At 44.1% G+C, this 25,127-nt stretch overlaps 1 protein-coding gene across 2 annotated transcripts in view; it reads left to right on the forward strand.

Annotated features, from left to right (window-relative positions):
• The window catches only part of VGLL1 (vestigial like family member 1), a 28,947-nt gene extending 22,910 nt beyond the window's left edge, over nt 1–6,037 (forward strand). For both annotated transcript variants that reach the window (XM_036919161.2, XM_036919162.2), the window contains one exon: nt 4,755–6,037. In XM_036919161.2, coding sequence (XP_036775056.1) covers nt 4,755–4,798 — 44 coding nt within the window. In that variant the 3' untranslated portion in view covers nt 4,799–6,037. The remainder of the gene's footprint in view (nt 1–4,754) is intronic.
• Nucleotides 6,038–25,127: the final 19,090 nt, after the last annotated feature.

Raw genomic sequence — 25,127 nt, forward strand, 5'->3', positions numbered from 1 at the left:
TAGAAGCAAATCTGTCCAGTTCTTGTACCTGAGCTAGATTAGGTGACTCATGGAAATGAACAGGTTCATGAGGATTAGCTCGCTCTGTCCCAAGTGTTCAGTTTTCAGCCCAGAACATAGGGTCACCCGAGGACTCTACAACTGGGGAAGATGTCACCTGGAGCCAAAGGCCAGGATGCTGGGCTGCACACGCAGTTTGAGAGTGGTGTCAGCAGGAACTCCCAGATGGGGACAGTCTGGGTGCAGTGACGTGAGGGTCTTAATGGCCTGGTTTTGAATTCGGCTTCAGTACTTACTAGTTTGGGGAACTTGGTTACATTTCTTAACCTTTCCATACCTCGGTCACCTCACTTGTAGAATGAGGGCTAAAATACTGCCCACCTCAGGGTTTCTGTGAAGATTAAATGAAACAATATATTTAAAGGTTAAGGATTTACGTTCTAATGTAAATTAGCCGTGGAAAGCAAGCCACCAAACAGTAAGCCTGGTGCACTGTAAGCCACGGAAAAGGGCCTTTTGGAGGGCATCCTGTGTGCTTGAGGGGGGGCAAAAGGACAGCTGCCGCCATAGCCCCCGAGCTCCAGCACTGTACAGTCTAGTGTGGAGGGGGTGAGGGCACTACGTGGGCCTCCCTAGAATGTCAGCTCCTGGCAGGCTGAGCGTCGCCCGCCCTGCAGCAGCGCCTGGCACAGAAGTCAGTACAAATTTGTTGACTGGATGAGTGAGTGAAGGCAGGAAACAATGGAAGAACACTGAAAAGGGAAATGGTAAAAATATACCTGCCAATATAGTACAAACTATTTTGTTTGAGGCCCTTGTGTAATATAAACAAGCCATACATCACGTCACCTTCAGTGATTAATTGGCCCTGCCCAAGTAAGGAGGTAGATTTAGGGCTGGTTCAAGAGCCTTAGCATGGCTGAGTCAGGTTTCACATAAATCTGTGCCCAAGGGCATGAGCTCTGCTGGTCTAATTAATGCAAGTCAGGATTATAAAGTCTACTAAGAAGCTGTTAATAGTTTATGTATTTTTAAAAGTGTAAGCCTTAGGATTACTCAAAACTTGATGCTTTAAATTGTTCCTAAGCCAAAAATAACAGCAACAATATGCATGGGCCATGGGCGGTAACTGTGAGCTCAGTCCTCACAATGACCCTGTGGTATGTAAGTATTTATACTTAGATATACTTACACAACAGGTATTCAGTAAGGGATTGAATGAACAGCTCCATTTAATAGATGAAGAGACTGAGTCTCAAATAGGTGAAAGGACTTCTTAAGGTCACACAGCAGCAAGTGGCCGAGACATTTTATCCCTTTGCTCTCAGTGTCATAAACTCATCAAAATCATCAATTCTAATAAACATACATCATCAGAAACAATTCCAACTTAACTGTACAACAATGAAAATTAGCAGCTGGTAAGATTGTTTCACTATGTACGAGTTCACCGTCTACCTGTGGCCAGGACACTGCCCTAGAATAAGGGGAGGGGGACGCGGAAGGTGTGGAAAGCATGCAAAGGAGAAATATTAACTCGGGAAAGGGGCAGGGGGTGAGCTTTCCATGTGGAGAGTGATTGAGGGTAAGTGGGGAAGGGTACCTGCCTCTGCCAACAGTCCCAAGTCAGCTATCCTGCTGTGATGGCCCTGGACAGAGGGAGGCAGCAGGGCCTGGGAACTGGGAAGGGGGTAGCATAGGGCTCTGAATAAAAGGACCGGGAAGCCCAGTAAAACCCACTCCAGTCTCCAGGCCTGCCCAGTAGAACCACAGGAAGCTTGTGATATGCACAGATTCTGCAACCGAGCATGGGGCTCGGTTGTCTCTTTATATGTTTCACTCTTTATACGTTTTATATTAACCTGATTTCAGAGTGAACTGGATGAACCTTTCAGCAGGAATTTTGATAGCCCTGAGAGAGTTCTTATATGAGGCTGCTGATAAATACTGTCAGTAGAGGGAAGACAGAGTTCCCTCCATCCCTCCAATGTGGCCTACGAGGCAGAGACCACGTGGAGCAGAAGAGCAGTCAGCTGGGAAGCTAGTCAGACCTTTCTGGGGGTGAATCCCAAAACCTTTGGCAGCAAAATTTTTAGTGACTTTGATTTTTTGTTTTTATTGGTCTACAAAGAGAGCCTGGTGCATTGCCCTTGCCCTATTCCAACACGTTCCCTATTCCAACACTTCACAGCACTTATCCATAACTTGCAAATATTTTGGTTTTTACCCCCTTTTTTAGGGAATAGGGAAAGATGGGGACCAGCTTTCAATGAGATGGTCAAAGGAGGCTTCTCGGAGGAAGCAATGTATGAGTGGGACCCACATGAATCAAGGGAGCCAGCTTTAGAGGGTTGGGGTGGCGATGGAAGGAGGTGGTGAAGCTGCCCCTGCTAAGGCCTGTAAGTGTGTGAGGCCTGGGAAAAAGGTCAGTGTGGCCAGCGTGCTGAGAAAGCGTGCTCAAGACTAGGCGGGACCCGGGCCAGGTGACACGGCCTTACGGGGCATGTTGGGAGCTTGGATTTTTTTTTTTTTATTATTCCAAGTGACTAGGTAAGGTACAGTAGGACTTTAAGCGTGACCCAGTGGACATTTAATAAGGTCATGTAAGCTGTTGTGGAGAGGATAGATTAGAGAAAGGCAAGAATGAAAACAGGCTAGGAGCATGGGGAGGCGGCAGAGTGGAGATGGAAGGTCTGTGTGGGACGTGTAGCTCTTAGGATTTGCGAATGGTTTGGATGGGAGTGGTGAGGAAAGATGTCCAGGTGAGCTCTTGGGTTTCCCGTTTGAGCAACTGGATAGATAGTGCTGCATGTATCAAAATGAACATGGTAGCAGAAGGGAACTCTGGGCTGTGTTAAGTCCGGGGTGCTTGTAAGACATCCGGTGGATATGTCTCTTAAACAGTGTACGTGTATGAGTGGAGTTCAGAAGGGAACTCTGGTGACTTGACATGGATCAGTGTATAAATGACATTTAAAGCCATTGAATGATCACCTAGGCAGAGGATGTAGCTAGAGAATAGAGAAGGGCAAGGGGAGGAGTCCCAGAGTGTGACGACACATAGAGGCTGGGGATGGGAGGAGCCAGCGGAGGATCCTGGGGAGCAGTCAGTGTGGTGGGAGAACCAGAAGTGTGGTGCTACAGAAATTGGAAGAGGAGACTGTTTCAGAACAGACAGGGTGATCAACTGGGCCAAAGGCTTCCGAGATGAAGTAAGAGCACAGAGGAATTCCATTAGATGTGGCATCAGACATTCTGATAACCTTGTTAGGAGCTGTTTTTGTTATGATGTGGCTGGAAGCCAGATTGAAGTGGGCTGAAGAGTACATGCGAGATGAGAAAGTGAAGACAGCCCGTGCCAGCAGCTTCTTAGAGAAGTTGAGTGGTGAGGGGTGAATAGAAATGACGTAGTAACTGAAGGCCCAGTGGGGATGAGAAGGTTTTTTATTTTTTGAAAGGAGGCAGATATTACAGCCTATTTGTATGATAATGGAATGTTCCAATAAAGATGATGAGATCCCTGAAGAGGGAGAGAGTAACTGGATGGGTGAAGTCATTGAGAAGACAGAAGGGACATGTAGAAGCATTGCCATTTGCTAGGAGAAGGGGGCGTTCTACCATTAAAAGTGTATAAAAGAAGGCAGAGGAGCCACACTGGTGCCAATATATTTGTGGATTTGTTTGTGGGGAATCTGAATCAAAGTACTAATCAAATGATTTCTGTTTTCTCAGTCAACTGTAGGGTGAGGCCATCAGCTGAGAGTGAGAATGTGGGATGTTGAAAAGAGTGGGGAAGTTTGAAACAAGTTGTCTTGGGCATTGGGGAAGCCAGCCTGCTTGTAGACAAACGTTTGCAGGGTTGCTGCTGCTGATCTGAAGTCAGATCATGAATTTCGAGTGGAAACAGTCGGCTGGGATGTGATTTTCACCAGTGCCGTTAGGTTAATGTAACACAGAGAAGGCAAATGGCGGGGCTCATCCAGGTTTGAGGTTTGGGCAAGTGAGCATGATGGATGGAGAAAGGAAAAGGTGAGGGTATTTGCAAGTGAGTGCTTATAACAAGGGACCATGATATCTAAGCTGCATGAAGAAGGAAATGGAATCAGGCGCAGGGTGCCGGGCTGGAGGACTGCACCCCGTAAAACTCAAGTGACAAGATGACTTAAGCCAGTGACATGGGAGGTGGTGCTGCAGAGTGGTTGTTTGAACCTTGAGGTGGCAAGGGTGTCACCCGGGTAGGTGATGACAAAGTCTAGCATGTGATCCTGGGAATGGCTGGCTGAAGTAGAGGGAAGGGACGGGTCATTAGATATGAGAATGACAGGAATCGCGGAAGTGAGGTAAAATCAGAACCAGTGGTTATGCACAGCGCGGGTGCCCCTTTTTTCCCCATTCACAGATGGGAAAATGAAGGTGTAGGGAGGTTAAGGAACATGCCCAAAGTCAAAGTGAGTAAGTACCAGAGTCAGAATAAGAATTTGAACAAAGTCAGAGAAAACTTACCCTCTAAGCTAAGCTGCCGTGTGACCACATGATAATTTTACTCTACTACATATAAAGGCTTCAACTCACTTAGTTCTTACCAGCATCTTAGGAGGGTGGGTATTATCAGCAGGATCCTCAGTGGGGCTCAGAGAGGCTAGGTAATTTGCCTGGGGTCACACAGCAAGGCAGTGGTGCAGTCAGGGGTTCAAACCTGAGCTCATCTGACCCCAGAGCCAGCTTCTCCTCATCATGCTTATCCTGTTTTTCAGATAGCCAGTCTCCAGAGAGAAGAACAGACATGTTCTTTTATTGAACTTCAGTTTGAAGAAGAGAATTCCTTCTTCCAAACCTGCTTCTGATTTTCTGCTGTGAATCTAGAGGGTCTAGAGACATCACTGTCCTTTTCTCTTTGTGCTGCTAAAGAGCACTGAGTCGGAAGCGAGCTTCTGTTGCCCCCAGAATTGTACACTTCTCTTCCTTGGCCCTGGTTTTCAAACTTGTTAAGCGAATCCCCAGCATATAAAGTGGTTCAAGTTGCTGTTCAGTGATGGGAGCACAGAGGCCCATCTGCTTGCTTCCCCACCCATGCCCACTGCCTTCCAGCTGAGAAACCACAATCCCCTTACCCTCTGCCAGCAGCGTTGTTCAAACCAAGAGCGACTGTGTGATATGCTGAGGGTTGTCCCACTCTTCCACCTGAATGGAGGCACCAGGAACAGCCTGAAGCTTTGTAGTCATAACCAGACTGGCCAGCTTCATTCCTGCCTCTACCAAAAGCACATTCAAAATGGGCTGGGCAAGACCCATTGAGAGTGAGTGAGTTGCGGCTGGGCCAGCCCTGCACCCTGCGAGTCTGGCAGGAAGCTGAAAAAGTCTCAGGCTGTCTCTGATGAATGAAATCCTTTCACTTAGAAAATTCAATTCCTTAATTCTAAGAAAAGTGATTCCAAATGCAATTGCCGAGAAATCTGAGAAGAGACGAATTGAAGTTAGTTAGCAAACTGCTGCATCCTAAGCTGGGCCCAGAGTAAGTTCTGGATCCAGAACATTTCTTAGATGCAGTTGCAGGAGTTCTGTCTGCCCTCACACTGAGGACTCTGGCATCTGACCCCCCGCCCCAGGTGTTCATCTGGACATGAGTGGCACCTTACAGCCTTCCACAGGGCCCACCTGTCTTCCATAAACACATAACCTTTCCTTTAGCCCCTTCTCTGTCAGTGACATCTGGCAAACACTAATTGTCAGCGCAGAACTGTTGGGGCCACCCATTGGATACCCACAGCATCTTAGATGAATTGGAGGTGGAAGGCAAGGCCTGCTCCAAGGGGGACGTGGCAGCAGGGCCTCCCTGCAGATTGTTCCAGATAAAATGGCAATTTTCTCCAAACTCATTCATTTCTCCAATCTGGGAGACAGCCTTGAGCACACTGTGAGCTTGGACAACATCCCCAGAAGCCCCTGCTCTCAGTGTCCCCATCCATACCCACTCATTCCTGCATAATAGCTTAAAGGGTGAATAATAAAACTCTGCTTATAAAAAATAAACTCTGCTTTTTCGGGTTACGCTATTCCTAATTCTGAATTCTTTCACATCCATGTTCCTGTGCAGGCTTCCCAGCAGCCCCGGGATTGGCATTATTACCTTCACACAATACCTGTGGGCACTGAGGTAAATGAGCTGCCCAAGATCAGAGCCAGTGCTACGGCCAGGGCTCTGACCTCAGGGCTCTCTCCACCGTAATACTTAACAAGAGTTAACAATCAGGATGCCTCCGAGAAATTTTCTCTCCCATCTTCCGCATGAATGAATTGGTGACCTTGGCCATGATATACTAATTCTCGTGTCTCTAGAACAGCTTTTCCAGTGTGTTACATATGTTTCCTAGATTTAATGAGAGAGAGAGAAAAAAAAACTAAGTTCAGTTTCTCTTAAGTTTGAACAACCTTCGAAAGCCATGTTCTTTCTTAGGTGATTAGTTGAGAAAATTCAGGATGGAGGTTGATTCTAGCACCTGCTACGCCTAATTACATAAGTTGGTTTATCTTGGCTTGCTCTAGAAAGCGGAATCTGTGTTAGCAGGTAACACACCATCCAAAGTGAACTCTTAAGATGCTATTTAGGGAATAGAAGAAACGGTTCCAAGAGGGCTGGCTTTTTACGGGGCCTGGGTGTAATCTGATAACGTTTCCCTACAAATTCCTTAGCCTGGAAGCTCTCTCCTGAATAAGGCTGAAAACAATAATCAATTTTCCCACTTGAATAAAGAGGGAAGAAAAGGCCTCCAGCTTCTGAGAGATCCCTGCTTCTCTGACACACACAAGTGAATCCCTACCCAGATCAGCAACTACTTAATCCCAGACATAGATTTCTGGCTTTTTAAAGCCATCCTTTTTTTTTCCTTTCCCACCTCCCTTCCAAAATGAAAAGCTTTTCTTTGTGTGGATAACAAGAGTTTCTGTGGCCAGGATTCTCACCTGGCCCTGGTTGACTAGCTCACTGTACACCTGTGGGCAATACATGGCTGTTGACTCTATATAAAGAGCTCTGCCCAGTGCTCTGGTGCAACACGGTAGCAGAGCTGCAAGGCTGCAGGAGAGCAGAGCAGAGGACAGAGGCCCAGAGGACAGCTGTGCGGGACAACTATGCAGAGAGGCCCGGACGGCTGTGTGGGACGACTGCAGAGAAGCCCAGAGGACGGCTGTGCAGGTAGAGATGCCCAGAGGCAGAGACCAGCTTGCTGCACACAGACTCGCTCTGAGTGAATGGGATTCTAGTGACTGACCTGCCACCTGGAAATAAAGTTGGGTATAACCCTTTCACCCCAAAGAACGTTTTGCTGTCAGTTTCTTTGGTCACACTGAATCCATAGCAAACTTGCCCGGGGCTGAAACCCATTGACAAGACACTTTGGCATTTTACTTTTGTTTCACATTTTTATTTCTACTTTTTTAAGTTGATACACAGTGGCATTTTACTGTTGCAATTAATACATGTGCTCACACACATACACAGTGCATGATGTGTGCCACCCTTCAGCCATGAAGGTGGGGTAGCTGGCTCCCTAGTGTGGTCTGTGTGATTTCATCACACTCTTAGTTGATAACCTTGAGAGATGTGAGTTGGTCTAGGTGGGGCTTGTGGGATTAGCAGATTGATCAAGGTTTGGAACTGGAAAGTCGGCCCAGCAGGCCTAGAGCTGGTAAACCTCATTGCCCCCTTTCTCCACAGGCCTGGTTGACTCAGCCTCACTAGCTACCGCCTCCCCCCACCCCCCACCGCCCCCAACACACCCATTCCTGAATTTTACAATCTAGAAGAATGGGAATTGCTTCAAATGGTCAGGAAATGCATACACTTAAATGATGCCTATCCTGAAAAAGCAAAATAAGATGACTATTCCCCTTTTCTGCTTGCAAAGCTGTCCTTTAAAGAACTCCAAATAATGTTTGCAGATCCAATTCAGACTTGTATTTAAGCACTGTACCATTCTAACTCAGTACCACTGAGTTAACACATCGAGTTAGTGTAACACTGAAAACAGTCGTCACTCCTCCACAAATAGGAGCAAACAAGAATACAAGTTACTTTTCTCCCATAGAAGTAATTTCTGACCTTTGCATATTTGTTTCCCTAGCCTGACATAATTAATCGAAAATAATTTAAAAAATAATATGACAAATGCATAAAGATTGAAGTACATAGATGCTCAACATTGCATTGTGTATAATAGTTAAAAATCAAGAATATGAATTGCCAACAGTAGGGCATTCGTTAAATGATTTTCCATCTATCCGATATAATATACAGCTATTAAAATGATGCTATAGATCTATATTTGTGAAAATGCTTAATATTAAGGATAAAAAGCTTTACATATGCCCTGTACATGCTTGTGTAAACTCATTGTAAATAAATATATATATATAATTCAGGAGGTGTAATTGTTTATACAGTATTGTTAGTAGTAGCATCAGAAACTAGAAGTCACCCCACTTTGTCAAAACCAAATTAGCTAAATATAATATGTCTTTACAATTAAACACTATGAAGCAGGTACAAAGAATCAGATAAAGTTATATATACTGATAGGTAAAGACATTGAAGAGATACCATTAAGAAAGGCAAGTCACAAAATCCCAATTTATTATCCTCTTTTATGTTGTCTGAAAAAGCAAATGTTAGTGTGTGAGTATAGAGTTGCTTTGCACGATGTTGCACAATTCCAGGGAGTACCATTCACATTCTAGCAAATGATATTCTATGTGACGAAGGCTCTCTGAAACCCAGGGTGTATGTGTGTACACAGTATATGTATACAGTCCATGTGTATTTGTACATGCATAGGGGATGCATAGATAATCACTGGGAGAATCTCAGATAATCTGTTCACAGTGATTTCCTTTGGGGATATTGTGTGTGTGTGTGTGTGTGTTTGCATGGTGGTGATGATCAGGGAAATTGTACTTTTCATGTGCTCTCCTGTGATGTTCAACTTTTTTAAAGCATGTGTTGGCTCTCATGAGAAAGTAATTTTGGTGTATATCTTATGCAGAAAATTTTTAGAAAGTGAACAGTGGTTATTTCTGAGTGGTGTGATAATTGCGAAGCAGTGAAATATATTCTGTTCTTCTGAAACTTCCCTGATAACCCAGACCAGTTCTGTTTTAGAGTCCTGTTCCTTTGTAAGACTGGAAGAGAATCATATGCTCCCAGGGGGCAGACACAGCCTCCAGAGATTACCTAGGCCAGGCCCCTGCCTTCAGACAAATCAATTATTACGTGATCCTGGACAAATTGCTTCTCATGTTAATAACCTTCTAGGCAAAATACTAATTACCTGTATTCAGTGATTATTTTCTTTCTTGATTTGTTATAGCACTGTAGAAATAAAAATTTAAAAAAACACATTGAGTGTCTGTTATGGAATTACTTTCACATGCATTGTCACATTTTGAAGGGCACAGTGACCCTGTGCAATTGACAGCAGGAAATTGAGGCTCCTGGAGACGTATACATAGTGCAAAATGGGGAGAGGGGAGGGGACTAAAGTTTAATGAGCATCTATTGTGTGCTAGTTAACTTCATTTCCTCGTCACAGCATATACAGGTGTTGTTACTCCCATCTTGCAGATGAGGAAACAGGCTGGGGGAGGTTCAGCAATTTCCCCCTAAGGCCACTGTCTTGATCAGTGCCGGCTGCTTTAACAAATGACTGTAGAGTGGGGGATTAAACAACAGACATTTATTTCTCACCATTCTGGAGGCTGGGAAGCCCAAGATCAAGCACCGGCAGATTCAGCGTCTGATTAGAGTCCCCTTCCCGCCGTGTCCTCACATGGCTGATGGGCTGAGGGAGCTCTCTGGGGTGTCTTTTAAAGGGCACTGTTCCCATACATGAAGGCTCCACCCTCAGGACCTAATCACCTTCCAGAGGCCCCACCTCCTAATACCATCACTAAATGATTAGGGATTAGGTTAAAACATATATATTTTTGGGGGGGGGAGCTACATTTAGTCTCTAGCAGCCACATAGCTTGAAATTTGGTAGAGCCAGAATTCCAAACCAGCTCTCCCCTCTCTAAGGGAAGTGTCCTCCCCCTTAGCCCACTGGCGTCTCTGCAACTTTTCCCTGGTGAACCTTGAATTTCCTTGATATAATCTGGCAATTAAAAAATATAATTTTAACCTTTTATTTTTACAGAATACAGAATTCTGCATTTAAAGGTCTCAGAACAAAAGATAAGCATCTACTTCAGAATCCTTGTGTTCCCAAAGTAGTGGGCAGATAAAAGAAGAGAGCACTTTGTTCTTCTGAGAGTTACTGCTTTCTGTGAAAACACTGACCCGGGCAGGAGTATGCTTGAGTGATCTTTGATAAAACATGTTAGAGGAGGAGCGGGAAGGAGGGTGTTGTTTCATGGGTACAGAGTTTCAGTTTTGCAAGATGAAACGTTCTGGAGCTCTGTTGCACAACGATGTGAATATACTTAACACTAGTGAACTACATACACTTAGGAAAGGTTAAGAGTAAATTCTGTTAAGTGCTTTTTACCACATTAAAAAAAAATTAAACAGAACCTCTTAGAGAGTTCTGGAACTTTTAAGCAATGACCAGGAAAGGAAAGCGAGAGGTGGTGAACATGTTAGGCTCTTCGCTCCAGCAGTGTCAATTTGTCGCTTGCCCTTACCTTGTCATTAATGCAGAGTGGAATCTTCAGGTCTCAGGCCTGAAGCTGTTGTACTCACAACAAGGCCACAGAACTCATAATAGCGGAATGAGGGCGTCCACCATTTCCTTGCACCATTATCTATGTTATGCTCTATATGAAACAAGCCACAGTGACGGGAGGCCTCAGAGATTCTCTTAAACAACGATTCACTTAAAAAACATTTACGTGTCAGCTATATTTGGACGCACCACTAGATGGTACAAACGCGAAGGCAATGACAGAGTATTTAATTTGAGATGATCTGAGTTCAATATTCTTTGTGAAGTGAGAATGTGAAATACGATGAAATAACATCTGGAAAAAAATGGCATTGCCTTCTCATTTTCTGTTTGCTTTCAGCTTGCTAATGACAGAAAAAGCACTTTGGGGAAGACAATTGGGACACGTTTTCAAAAATTTTCCAACCATTTTAGCTGGGATTTTGTGCCCCAAAACCTACTTGCCAAGGTGATGCATCCACTCTAACTGGTTTCATGCAGTAACTTCTAGAATGATTGAAATTATGGTAAAAGCATTTCCAATTCTAGATCAGAAGAGCTTGGTACTTTGAATTTATTGTCTTCTTTACTGAAAAGAGAAATGCTTTGGAATTCCAAAAGACAAGATAGCGGGATTCCATTTATATACAATTCAAAAACAAAAACAAAAAAACAGGCACAACAAACCTATGGTGTAAAATGTAAGGGTTCTGTATGGAATAAAACTAAAATTTAAAAATGAAACAAACCAAAAAATGTAGCTAATAGCCAGGAGGTACCAGAAATTCAGGTACAGTGTCCTTGATCATGAACCAACACATTTTGTGATGCAGAAAGAACAAATAATCAGCAGATATTTTAACTAGGCAGAAATCCAACCAATGAATTCTTCAGACTCAGTTACTGTTATCTGTTACCTAAAGCTGATGGAGCTGATAATTCTGAATAAACTGAAGAGCATCATTGCCACCCACTTTCGAAAGGGAAGAGCCAACTTCTAATACCCATGTCTGAGTCATCCTATTTTATTGTGCCTAGCATAATGCCTGGCACAGGGACCTTATTCAGTAAATTGTTGTTCAATAAGGAAATAAATGAAAATAACACTGACTATTGAAAATGCCACTGACCAATTGATACTACTCTTGGCCAACAAAGAGAACAAATGAACTTTACCAATCTTTCCTGGGCCCCCACCCAAGGCTGGGTTAGCCACCCTTTGAGGTCCCACGGCTCCCTGGGATTCTGGTAGCACTGAACTGGGCACGCCATGTTTATCCCAATTGACCATGTCCTCATCTGTCTCCCCCATTAGACTGTGAGCTGGGTCGGCCCCGATCATCACTGCTACCGCAGTGCCAGGTTTATGAATAACTGGATGGAGGGAATACTGATTATACTCTATGTTCTAGAAGCACAAGGTCAAGACTAAGGAATAATGGCTTCACCACGCTTTCTCCAGGTCTCCTAGCTCAGCCAACTGTGTGACCTTAGGCAAACAACTTGGCTTCCTGGGAGCCTCCTCCCTTAGAACAGCGGGCTCAGGGATGGACTTTTGAGGGGGCACCGAGCATTCTCCAACCCAGGACTCTAGCGTAAGGCTGGAGGGAAGAGTAGATTACCCCTCTGGAACAAAGTCCACAGTGTAGGCTTAGTTCTAGCTACTGGGAGTAGGGCCATTGGTTTCAGACAGTTTGAGGGCCCCCTCTAGCACTTTGTGACCAACTTTGGGGCAGTTACCTCATCCCTCTGAACTTTTTTTTTTTTTTGGTTTTGAGCATTTTCAAGGGCAATTCGTGTGTGTGTGTGTGTACAGTGTGTGCTTGTGTTTAGAATTCTTACAATATTTGAGTAATAAGGGCCACAATTTACTGAGCCCTCCTCATGCACCAGGCTCTGGGCTAAGTGCTTTATTTAGATGCATCATCTCACCGAATCCTCATGGTAACCCTTGGACAAAGAATTAGTACTACGATATTACAGATAAGGAAAATAAAGCTTGAGTGGTAAGTGGCCCAGCCCATGCAGCTGGGTTAAGTTGTAGAATGGGATTCAAGCCTGGTTTTGTCTGACTTCAAAGCCCATTCTCTCAACCCTTACACTCAACTTCTATAGAATAATTATGGGATATTAAAATGGAACCCTGTAAAAACCAGGGAATAAAGTAAATAAATAGAAAGCTTTTGCCTTCTCTTGAAAGGCCACTAATTGCAGCAGGCTTTTGGCATCAAATGGAAAAAATAAAAAGGTTGGCCCATGAGTTAGAAGCAGAAAGGCCACTTCACCAGTGTGCTGGGCCCTCCTTCCCATTGCTAGCAGAAATAATTACCATCTATTCAACCACTTTGATGACTCCCAACCTGGACTTACACGGTATCCATTTGACTCTACTTAACTGTAGAACATCAAAGTAATACATACATAGGCAGCTCTCTCTGCCTCAAAAGGGACTTTTGAAAGCACTATCTAAAAAGAAAAGCACAAGTCTCTAGTTCCCCACCTTCTAAGCCAGGAGTCTTTCCAAACTCGGTAAGACCTTTTGTCAAATGCATTTAAGTGGTAAGCCCGCCAGCCTGCCCGGGAGAATTGAGACCTCATGGATGCTGTGGCTTAGCTACCATCGGGAATGGCCTTGGTGACTAAAACTGCTCCTGTTGCCCTAGTTTCAGGCCGAAATTTGCAAACCGCTTAGGTTCGGGGAAACATTTTTGTCAAACCGAGCGCGATTTCCACCCCTTTGGAAAGAAGCCAAATGCCGTGCAGTTAGAGATAAAAGGAGGCCCGGCCCGGATACAGGCGCTATACAGAGACAGGCCTCTGTTTAGGGAGCCTTTGCTGCCCTCTACTGGCCACAGTCTGGTACTGCAGTTGTTGAGAAAGTCGCTCATTCCGAGGGCTGCTAGCAGCTTGGGGCTTCTACTATTCCGAGCCACTACACTGTACTACCACCAACCGGTGCCATTCATTGAGCGCCGTCTCAATGCCAGGTACTGGGCGAGGTGCTGTGGAGACAGAGATGACAAGTTCTGATCCTTGTCTTTGGAAAACTCAGTCTAGTGGAGAAGACAGACTCGAAAACAGAATTGCAACAAAGTGCAGTTAGTGTTGGAAGAGAGCTCGGAACAGGATCCCTGTGTTCCCTCAGTCAGCAGTACTGAGCTCCTACTCTGTGTCAACTGCCAAATGAGGTTCTGGGGAAACAATATTGCCACCTATGCCCACTTGCACAGAGCTTTATTGTTCGCCTTCTGCTTAGTACATGTCTAATTTGATCATCACAACAAACCGGTGAGGTATGCAGAGCAAATTTGCATATCCCCATTGTATAGATTAGGAAACTGAGGCTCAGACAGGTTGCATGAGTTGCTAGCTGTGACACAGCTAGCTGTTAGCTTACAGAGCCTGGACTTGACCATCTGACTCGGAATCCACTCCCTTTACTGCTGTACCACCCTGCTTTGTGCTTACTGAGAGGTCCGGAGAGTAGCAGTGAGGGCCAAGTGCCTAGAGTCCCACCACTCTCTAGTTATAGAGCTTCAGGCAAATTACTTCTCTTTAACTTTGTTTCCCCAATCTTTCAAATGGGAAGGATAACAGCATTTAATTTAGAAAGGTTTTTTTAAAGGGCTCAATGAGTAAAAGCTTAGGCCAGCCATATAATAAACACTTAATAAATGTCAGCTGTTAATATTACCATCAACACCTGATGCAGGTAACTTTGGGCACGTGTGAAGAGGCCACTCTGACAGCTCATTTTTCAGTCTTCCAGGGACAAAGCCTGTTCCCATTGTCTCCAAGTGTACCTGCTGAAATAATGGGGCTCCAGAGGATGCAGGGGCGAATGCTGCCCTGAAGAGGTAACCTCTGTCTTTCTAGGGGCAGGGCAAGGGGCAAACTGTCTGTGGGACCAGGACATGTAAAAGAGAAATTTTAAAAATTCTTGTGAAAGCAATTTCTTCATGGGGTGATGTGTTGATAATGGTCTAGACTCATCAGTGAAGAATCACACTGTGTGTGATTGACACACACACATCAATGACCAGACTTATGGTGTATACCTTAGCAGTTTGTTTAAATCATATTTTAAGAGACAAAGATGTTTGTTTGGTATACATTTTAATAATTAGGAATGGCTCTTGTTAGTAGGACATTTGTCAAAGAAGGATGTTATAACATGTGCTCGTATATGCAGTTGGAGATTGTATAATATGTGCCCATATATGCAGTTGAAGATAAATGTCTTTTGTAGCAAAAGGGGAAAAAAAAGAATTTAAAAATGTTCTCCCTGGACTGACGAAAATTAGGCTTGGGGTGGATTAATGATTGTGCATTGAGCATTGACTCCCCTATACAGAATTTTATTGTTGTTAACAACCATTTGATCAATAAATATGAGAGATGCCCTCACAAAAAAAAAAAAAAAGGACAGACTTCCAATGGTAAAATAAATAAGTAACTGGGATGTAATGTATAGCATAAGGAATAGAGTCAAGATATTGTAACAGCTTGGTAGGGTGATAGCTGGAATCTAGAACTATGTATATAAATGTTTTATCACTGTGTTGTACACTTGAAACTAATGTAATGTAATACTGTGTGTCAACTACCCTTCAATAAAAAATAATTATCAAAAAAAAATGTTCTCCCTGAAAACAATTAAATTCTTGTTAAAGAGAAATTTTTCAACTCAGAGAGAATGTATCATTGGACAAAATTCATCTTTTCATATCTGCAGAATAAGATCAGTATGGGCTGGTACTGGGAATGTGGGCACAGACTTAATTATAGAATAGTATTTGAATAGGACCTTCTCTCTATCCCTCCTCCCATTTTGCTCCTTTCCTTAAATCTCTACATGGCTTCTCTTTTGACTCCTTCATGAGCTCTTCTTTCTCTATCATCCCCTAAAAGTTAGTGTTCCCCAGGAATTTTCCCTTGGCCACAGCCCTCACAAACTATACCCTCTCCTAAGTGACTGCATCCTTTCCCAAAACCTCAGTGATGGTTGTTGACCAAGCTGATTACTCCAAAATCTCTGCCAAGACCTCCCCCAGGAGCTGCGGAGTCACCACCTGCCTGTTCACTGGACATCAGGACCCAGAGGACCCACAGGTACCAGCCCCGACCAAATGTGTTCCTCCACCCAATGATGACACCATCCTTAACCCAGCCAGCAGAGGTAAGGACTTGGAAGTCATTCTTTTCTTAAATTGAGATATATTTCACATGTCCTCCCTTTAAAAATGTACAATTCAACACTATTTAGTAAAGTCACAGCTGCAGAACCAGCTCCATAATCAAGGTTTAGAACATTTCATCACCCCGCAAAAGACGCCTCTTATCTATTTACAGTCTCCCCATCCTCCCCTCCTGGAAAAAACACATCTGCATTCTGTCTCTATGTATTTTGCCCATTCTGATATTTCATATAAATGGGATCATACATATGTGGTCTTTGGTGACTGGCTTCTTTCACTCTGCATAACGTTTGCAAGGTTCATCCATGTTGTAGCACGTGTCAGAATTTCATCCGGTTTTATGGCCGAACGATACTTCACTGCAAAGATACACCACACTGTATTCATCCATTCATCAGGTGATGGACATCTGGGTGGTTTCCAGTTTGGGGCTGTGATGAACAATGCTGCTATGAACACTGACATACAATCTGTGCTTAAGCTTTTGAGGAGCTGCCCAACTGCTTTCTAAAGTGAATGTGCCACTTAAAATCCCAGCAGCAATGCATGAGGGTCAAATTTCTTTGGCAGTCATTTTTGATTCCTCCTTCTCCCTTAGCTCACACATCTGATCAGTCACTGAAGTCTTGCCCACTTAACATCCTAAACATCTCTCAAAACTGCCCCTTGCTCTCCAGTCCTGCTACTACCTCTTTGGTTGGTTCCACATCCTCTCTCACCTGGACTATTGCACTAGCCTCCAGACAGCTTCTTGCCTCTCACAGCTCCTCCACTTGCCGTTGGAATGAGCTCTTTAAAGCAGGCACCTGACTGCATCATTGCCCTGCTTAAAACCCTTTAGTGCAGTGGCTCTTACCCCTGGCTGCACAATAGAGTCACCTGGACAGATTTCAAATATCCTGACACCAGGCTGTGCCTGAGGCTGTCAGAATCTCTGGGGGAGGGATCCAGGCATGAGTAGTGTAAAAGTTCCCCGGGTGATTCCAGTACGTAGCCACCTTGGCGAAACACTGCTTTAGTGGCTCCCTCTTGCTCGTAGGACAAAGCTCCTTAACCTGGCCCCCCGGGTCCTTCCTCATCTGACCCCTGCAACCGACTGGCCAGGCAACACCATGAGCTCTCCGGAGTCCATCTCTCTGGGAGGGCATCAGCCTGCCGGCCTGTTCTCTGCTCAACACCAGGCCCCACACTTGACCCGTTGACTAGTATTCACTTCCATAGATTTCAATACTAAAATGATACGCTGACACTAATCGTCTGTATTGCACGCCAGCTGTAAGAGAATGCACCGTTTGAAGAAACACAAGACTATATGCGCATTGGAATCCTTTATTTTGCTCTGCTTTATGGCTGTTTATGATTCATAGCCTTAGCTGCACCTGAACTCGCCTAGGGAGTTAAAAAAAAAAAAAACACTGATTCCTATAAGTAGGTAAGCCAGTCAATTAACAAATCATTGTTACTTTATTAAGTTAAATAAATCAACAAAAATACTGATTGCTGGGTCTCACTCCCAGAGATTCGGATTTAATGCATTTGGAGTGCAGCTGGTCATCAAGAGTCTGTAAGGCTCTCTGGGTGATTCTAATATGCCAGCAACACTGAGGCCACTTCCTAGGCCCCAAACACACTTTCCCCAACTGTTCTGAGCAGCTGACCTTGGCAATGTTATGATTTTGTATTAGAATGGCTTTCGTTCCCCCTCGCAGGACTTCTTTTAGGCCCAGGATCTTAACGGCTACTCCAAAGGCATTATTTGGGCGTGAAAGCTGCCCATCTCCATGGCCTTTGAGCCTTTATTCCCATTTTTTCCACTTCCATCTGTAAAAGAACCTGAAACCCACACTTCTCTGCAGCTTGGCCTTTTAGAATCATGCCTCTGGCTTTAATTTTTGACTTGCTCTTTCTGTGTCCAAACTGAAAGCCCAAAGTGAGAGAAACCCACTCTACAGAGTGACTCGCTGGGGTTTGGTGCCAAAAATCTTTTTTACAACACCCACTTTCCAATCAAGGATGACTCAGTTATGAAGTAGCACCGCCCCACCCCCTCCTTTTGAGTCCACAGGGCCAGCTATCACCTATTTTATAATTAGTCGTGGATTAGCATGCAAAAGATCTTCCTTCCTGAATGTGGCCTCTCACGACTGTGGTTTTTCAACTTCTGACCCAAATTGCAGGACAATTTAGGGTCTATGTTTGCTTGTCTGCTTTTTTCTCACTCACCCAATCCCTGCAGACACAGTTTGAACAGAGCAGTTTGCGAGCAGCGTTAGGAAGTTCCTGCACACAAATAGAAGAGCACCTTTCTAAGCCTGCGTTTCTACCAGGGGCAGAAAAGCCACTTTTGCCTTTTGTAGGAAAAGATAAAGATAGCCATTGGAGACCACAGCTGGAGTTACACCTAAAGGAAACTGGATTCAGTTTTCCACGTGATGCCGAGAGCTGTTTGCCCAGGTCAGGACTTGGCAAAGCAGGGCGGCCTCTCTTGATTTCAGGGCGAGCGTGTATTGTGTGTAGCAGGTTTTTAGGGTGTACATGATGCGTGGTTTTGAAACATTTCCCCACCAGTTTGTTATGGGCCAACACGGAGGTAGCACTGCAGCTCCCCTGAGAAGGTTCCTCCCACGAGGCGTCCCACCTCCTTTTCAAAATTTACTTATTTGGCTCATCAGCAAGAAAATGCAAATGTCTCTTTCACTTCTCTGTGATCATCTCCCCACCTCAGCAACTTAATGCACCTCTGTCACTTTGATTTATTCAAATGATGTGAAGTGTCAATCTATTGAAGATCTGTAGGGGACCGTGGGTAGTGTCACCCACTGCCCTGAGAAGCCAACGGATTTCAACTCTCTGAACGGATGTTGGAGGGGGCAAAGCTGAGCCCGTGGGATCTCTTCCTGCCATGCTTCTCAATGGAGTGACTCAAGTTGCCTTGTGCACACTTACAGAAGAAGCCACATGTTCTTCCAGTTTGAATGGCACCGTCTTGGCAGTAAGAAAAATAGTTGCTGAGAGAGTTTGCCCCCAACTGTGATTTCTTAGAGAGACTCGGCATTATCCTGACACTTACTGAGGCAAAACCTTTTGATCCCAACCACAGTCTGATCTTACTAGATTGGCAACAGCCCTAGTACACTGGCCATTTTAATGAGGGAGTGTCCTGAATTAGTCTGTGAAGGTGGCCTCACGCCATGCTTGGCACAGACGTAGGAAGTGCTCATTGCATGTTAGCTATTGCCATGATTATTGAAAGTTCGTTTCCAGAGGGTTCCACCGATGGCCAAAAGGTAGGCTTACTGTGATTGTGATTTGGCCTCCACACACTGTGACTATCCCCTGTGGCTCTCTCCTGCCGGGGCTGGCCGGGTGCTCTGAGGTGGTCAAAACCGCTACCAGAAACCCCAGGCAAATGTCTAAGCTCTCCTCCTGGGTTGGAAGTCAGTAAATTCTAATGAGTCTCGAAGTAATTGAATCATTGTCTGAGGCTTGAAAAGGCAAGAGCTCTCTGGTTGTATGATATTTGGCATGAATTTGGCAATAAGATCAGACCTGTGCCACCTTGTTAAGAGGGAAGCTGGTGCTCACCCCTCCCGGAAAGGATAAGACTCGTGGCAGAGCCTTATTTAGGTTCTCAACAGGGAGTGGCCCATTAGCTCAGGGTGTAGGAAGTTGGTCATGAGGCACTAAATATAACAAGAGAGCTGACCTTGTTCTTAGCTGAGGTCGGTATGGCTTCCTCTAGAGCATTTGCCAAGCTGCCTCAGTGGTTAAAGAGCACACTGAGCTCTGTCTTCTTTCCTAGGGAGGACAAAAGGATGGGTGCCCTGGGCTGCCTGCAGTGAGGGTGTGTGAGTGTCTCCTCTGTGCTGGATGCTGGGGGTGCAGCGATGGACCAGACCATCCTAGTCTCAGGCCTCACGGAGAACACAGGCTGGTCAGGGAGACCCACGGTGGTGTGCCAGAGCCGGCACCTGCAGACTCAGGGGAGTTGATGAACACTCAGAAATTTTGCGAACCAATTGTTAAGCACACCTTCATGAAAAATGAAATAATATAAACTTAGGATTCAATAAAATATAATTAAAACAAAGGTAATAAAGCCTCAAAGCTTATCACTTCCTAATCATTCATCTGCCTTTTACTATTATCTGTGCTCTTGAGGTTATCCACACCTACTGCGTCTGTGTTGTGGCATTTCTTCCCAATGTGGTGTTGAGTGACCTCACATTGGTGGCTTGAAATTGGCCATGGTCAGAGTACTTATACCATGGAAATCAGCAGTCACTATAAACTGGAGTTTTGGTGGGGTTTTTTTTTTTCCAGGAAAACCAGTTATTAACCATTGACCAGCATGCCACTGAAGACAGACCAGCAAATAGGTGGTGACAGTAAATCCAGTGGGCCACCTGGCTGAAGGATTTCAGTCTAGGGCAGCAGAGTGTGGGGAAGTATTGAAGAAGGCTTCCCGTAGGAGGCAGTGCTTAAGCAGAGCCCTGAAGGATAGTTAGGAGTGAAGGCCCAGAAGCAAGAGGAGGCAGAATTGATTGAATGTAAAAATGTGTTCCTTGCCCTCAGAGGCTGCCAGTCCAGTGGGAGAGACAAATGAAGAAACAGGATGAAGTGCCCTACTGGGGTTGTTTTGGAAACACAGAGGAGGGCACCCTGTTAGTGGAGGCAAAGGAAGGCTTCCTGGAGGAGGTGATGTGCCATCTTAAGCCAAGATCACAAGATAATCAGGAGTGACCATGTCTCTTGGAAACTGAGGTAGAAAAGTAATATCTTCTTATATAGTAAAATATGTTACCAACATATTCTGTGGAAGAGGAAAAGAGTAATGATTGTTTTTAAAAGGAATTGTCAAGAAGTGTCTTACTCGTTATGGAGTCATGTAATCCTTGATATATTGCCTTAAGGGTGGGTGGCTTAGTTGCTAGGCCAGCCTCCCACCCCGTTGAGGGCTCTGATTTACAGCAGCCCTGATTCAAGGCTTCCAAGCTCTGCCTGATACTGTCAGAGTGGGAGGGGAAGGATACTGGGCGTGTATGTTAAATTCTGAATTAAATGGGACCCATTCCCTCGCTTGGAGGAGTAATTATTAAATCCTATATTCAAAAGTCTGGTGTTTGCTCAGCGTTTGGGCTTCATGGACAAAGCATAAAACACACCATTCTCTTCTCCATAATATAATTCTTACAAACACTGCAGTCGAACTTTTCCCAGAAAAACTGGCCCCAGGATAAGGATGGATCACATTCTGGCATATGTGTGAGGTACAGGGACCTTGAATTGCCAACGGGACCCTAACTACTGAGAACCTAAGAAATGATGTTGTCCCACTTTGATAACAACTCCTGGGGAAAATACCTGCTCTGTCTTTGCATTTGGTGCCTTAAAAAAATAGCTAAAGGTCAGATTATCAACCTAAAACTGAAACTAGAATGGAGGCGAGCAAAGAAGGACTGGTGTAACTTTTTACTCCCCCTGAGGAGAGGAAGCAAATCTAGTTATCCAAGCATCCGGCTGTGAAATGTACACCCTTCATGTTTCTTGCACAATTAATCCCTCTGCAAACAAATTCTGGAAAGAAACCTGGGCTAAGCCTCTTCAGAGACTTTGAGTTGTCATTTATTCCTGTACATTCTACTCAGGTTTCTTGTTTCAAGGAACAGAAATCTACCAAACTAGTTCAGATAAAGGGTGGGTGGGGAAATGGAATTAACTCAGAAATATTTCCTGAGCATCCACAATGGGCCAAGTTCTGAGCTAAGAGTCCCTGAGGAGCAATGACTAGGACGGACACAGTCTCTGTCCTCCTCATACAGTGTACCATCTAGCAGGGGAAAAAAAAGCCCTAAACTCAGTCATATAATTTGTTATCTAATTGCAAGTGTGATGTGCACTCTAAGGGGAAGGAACGAGAGCCTGTGGGATCCCACAGGGCCCCAAACTAGTAGGGCTGGAGGAAGGGTCAGAGAAAGCTTCCCTAAAGAAGGGACTTTTGAAAACACCCTGGTGGTGAGTTAGCTCTTTTATTGGAAGTACAAGTTTGCAAAGCGGGTGGTGGAATGGTGATGACTTTTCTGGGGAGATTCTTAGAAGAGGGAGTGCCTCTCCTTATTAGGGGTTGTCATGACAACTGTAAACTGTCAGGGTGCTGATGGGCAAGATTTTTTACTATGCAAATCAGATTTTAATCAAGTTAGGGGTCTATTCTTGGTCAAACTGGATACCATCTCAGTTTGATCTAGTTCCAACCAGTTTTCTACCACATCTTGTTAATCAGCCTCAGGCACTCTCCCCACTGCTCTGGCATCCCAGCTGGTCAAGCTAGCTCAGGCCTTTTATCTGCTTTTCTTTCCCACTTCACTTGCAGGATCCTTCAACCCAAATGTTTCCAGATCTTCCATTCACCCAGGGGTTTATTTCCTGGCTACTCCTGACGGAATGCTGTTTAGTATGACATGTAAACTTGTGCATCTGCAGTGCTATACCCAGAAGGCACCCAGAAAGGAATTGTCACTGGTGAATATGTGGCCCATTTTTACCTTTCTTACAACCATCTCTCTGTCACACCCAGGACTACTGGGTAGAAGAGAGGGCCTCTTCTCTTCCCGCAGCCATTTCTCTCTTCCAGACTTATGACTCTACCGGTGTAGACAGAGTTGTCTGGCCCAAGAAAGCAAACTGACCTAAGATTTGTGCAAAACCCAGCACTTTCCATTTACTCAGTAACTTTTTTTGGTTATGATTGCATAAAAGAGCCCTTCCACTTTAAATTTCACTTTGAACTCTACCTTTGGCTGAACCCAAATATCAGAGTGAAACTCAGTCAAAACCACAGTGCAGACCCCAGAGAAGTAAAGGTTTACTTGAAACCTGAAGGTTTTCTCAAGGGTTTTTGAGAAGATGCAGATAGAAAGAGCCAGCCTCATTCAGATTTACAATAACAAGTGTAATCAAAACCGTGGGTTCTAGGCTGACTACCACTAGAGATGGGCTGTGAAATAAGAATAATGATCATAATAATAATTACTATGACAACGAGTATCACTGTGTATTAAGCTTTCACTACATTCCAGGAGGTGTCATGCTAAGCATTTTTAAAAATCTCATTGACTCACACCAGCAACCCTCTGGGGTAGTTGTGATTATACCCCAATTTACAGATGAGGAAATGAGGCTTGGAGAATTCAGCACCGGTGGTCCATATTCTCATAGCCTGTACGACTCAGAGCTGGGATTTGGACACACATTTACCTTATGTCAGTGCCTGTGTTCTTAACCCCGGCCAAGTAGAGTGGGAAGTATTTGAACTAATAATATGATAATTTCCAAAGCAAAGGAGCAGGGTGTGCTTATGTCTGAATTTCTGTAAATGAATGACAAGTGTCACAGCTGTTATATATACAGTTGTATACATAGGTGGCAGCTGAAGTTCACAGTGCTGGTACTCTTGTTAACTCTTGTTCTGACTGGATGTGATGCTCACCCTTATACATTGCTTCTTACTGTGTTAATAAAAATGTGTCTTATGACCACAAGTATTGCTGTGTTGAATGCAAGGGAGAAGGACTAGGAGGAGGCAGCCTGATAGAGGCCTGCATGTTTTAGCTAGGTTAGTAGAAGGATTTTGGTTTTGCTTGGGGTGACCACAGTGGGCAAAGCTGCTCGCTCTGGCAATACTATTCGAGGCTGTTATACATGGGAGACAATTTGGATCAGAAAAGTAGGTGGGCAAGAATAGCACTAATAATGGGCATGTGTATGACCCTTCTCCATTGATGGACTTCATATATGGAGTTCCTCATTGGTCTCCAAAGGTTTTTTGTAACATTTTATGTTGAAATAATTATAAATTCACAGGAGGTTGCAAAGAAATGTACAGGGATGTCCTGAGCAGCCTTCCCCTGGTTTCTCCCAATGTTGACATCTTACACAACTATAGTAAAATATCAAAGTCAAGAAATTGATATTGGTAAAATCTACAGAGCTTATGCAAAGTCTACCAGTTATATACATGCACTTGTATGTGTTTAGCTCTATGCAATTTTATCACATGTGAAGATTTGTATAACCACCACCACAATCAAGACAGTCTACCATCACTACAAAACTCCCTTGTGTTACCCCTTTATAGCCACACCCAAGCTCTTCCCTGATCCCTGGCAATCACTAGTCTGTTCTCCATCATTATAGTTTTGCCATTCTAAGAATGTTATATAAATGGACTTATATGATATGTATTCTTTGGAAATTGACTTTTTGCCCCTCAGCATAACTCCCATGAGACCCATCCAAGTTGTTGCCCATATTAGTGGTACATCCTTTTGTATTGCTGAGTAGTATTCCATAGTACGGATGTATCACTGTTTGTTTAACCATTCTCCCACTGAAGGGCATTTGGATAGTTTCCAGTTTTTGGTGATTATGAATAAAGATGCAATGAACATTTGTGTACAAGTTCCTACATGTGAATTTAGGGCCATAAAGTTGTTTGTAGAATTCCCTTATTATCCTTTTATTGGCTGGAGGATCTGCTATGATATCCTCATTTCATTCCTGATATTGGTGATTTGAATCTTCTCTCTTTTCATCTTTCAAACTTGTTAGAGGTTTATCAGTTTTACTGAGTTATTTCAAAGAACCAGGTTTTTGTTTCATTAATTTTCTCTATCAATTCCTTGTTTTCAATGCCACTGAAGTCTGCCTTTGTCATTATTATTTCCCTCCTTCTGCTTTCTTTGGATTTATCTTGCTCTTCATTTTCCAGGTTCTTAAGGAGATTACATTATTGATTTGAGATGTTTTTCCTTTTCTAATATAAGCAACTAGTGCTATAAATTTCCCTCTCAGCAATGCTTCAGATGCACACTGCATAAGTTTATATGTTGTATTTTCATTTTTATTCAGTTCTATGTATTTTTAAATTTCTCCTGAGGCTGCCATTTTTTTTATTAAGGTATTATTGATATACACTCTTATGAAGGTTTCACATGAAAAAACAATGTGGTTACTACATTTAACCATATTATCAAGTCCCCACCCATACCCCAATGTAGTCACTGTCCATCAGTGTGGTAAGATGCCACAGATCCACTATGTGCCTTCTCTGTGCTACACTGTTCTCCCCGTGATCCCCCACACCATGTGTACTAAACATAATACCCCTCAATCCCCTTCTCCTTCCCTCCCCACCCACCCTCCCACACCCCTCCTCTTTGGTAACCACTAGTTC

This window comes from Manis pentadactyla, chromosome X (genome assembly GCF_030020395.1).
Source record: "Manis pentadactyla isolate mManPen7 chromosome X, mManPen7.hap1, whole genome shotgun sequence".
In the NCBI taxonomy this organism is placed as follows: Eukaryota; Metazoa; Chordata; class Mammalia; order Pholidota; family Manidae; genus Manis; species Manis pentadactyla.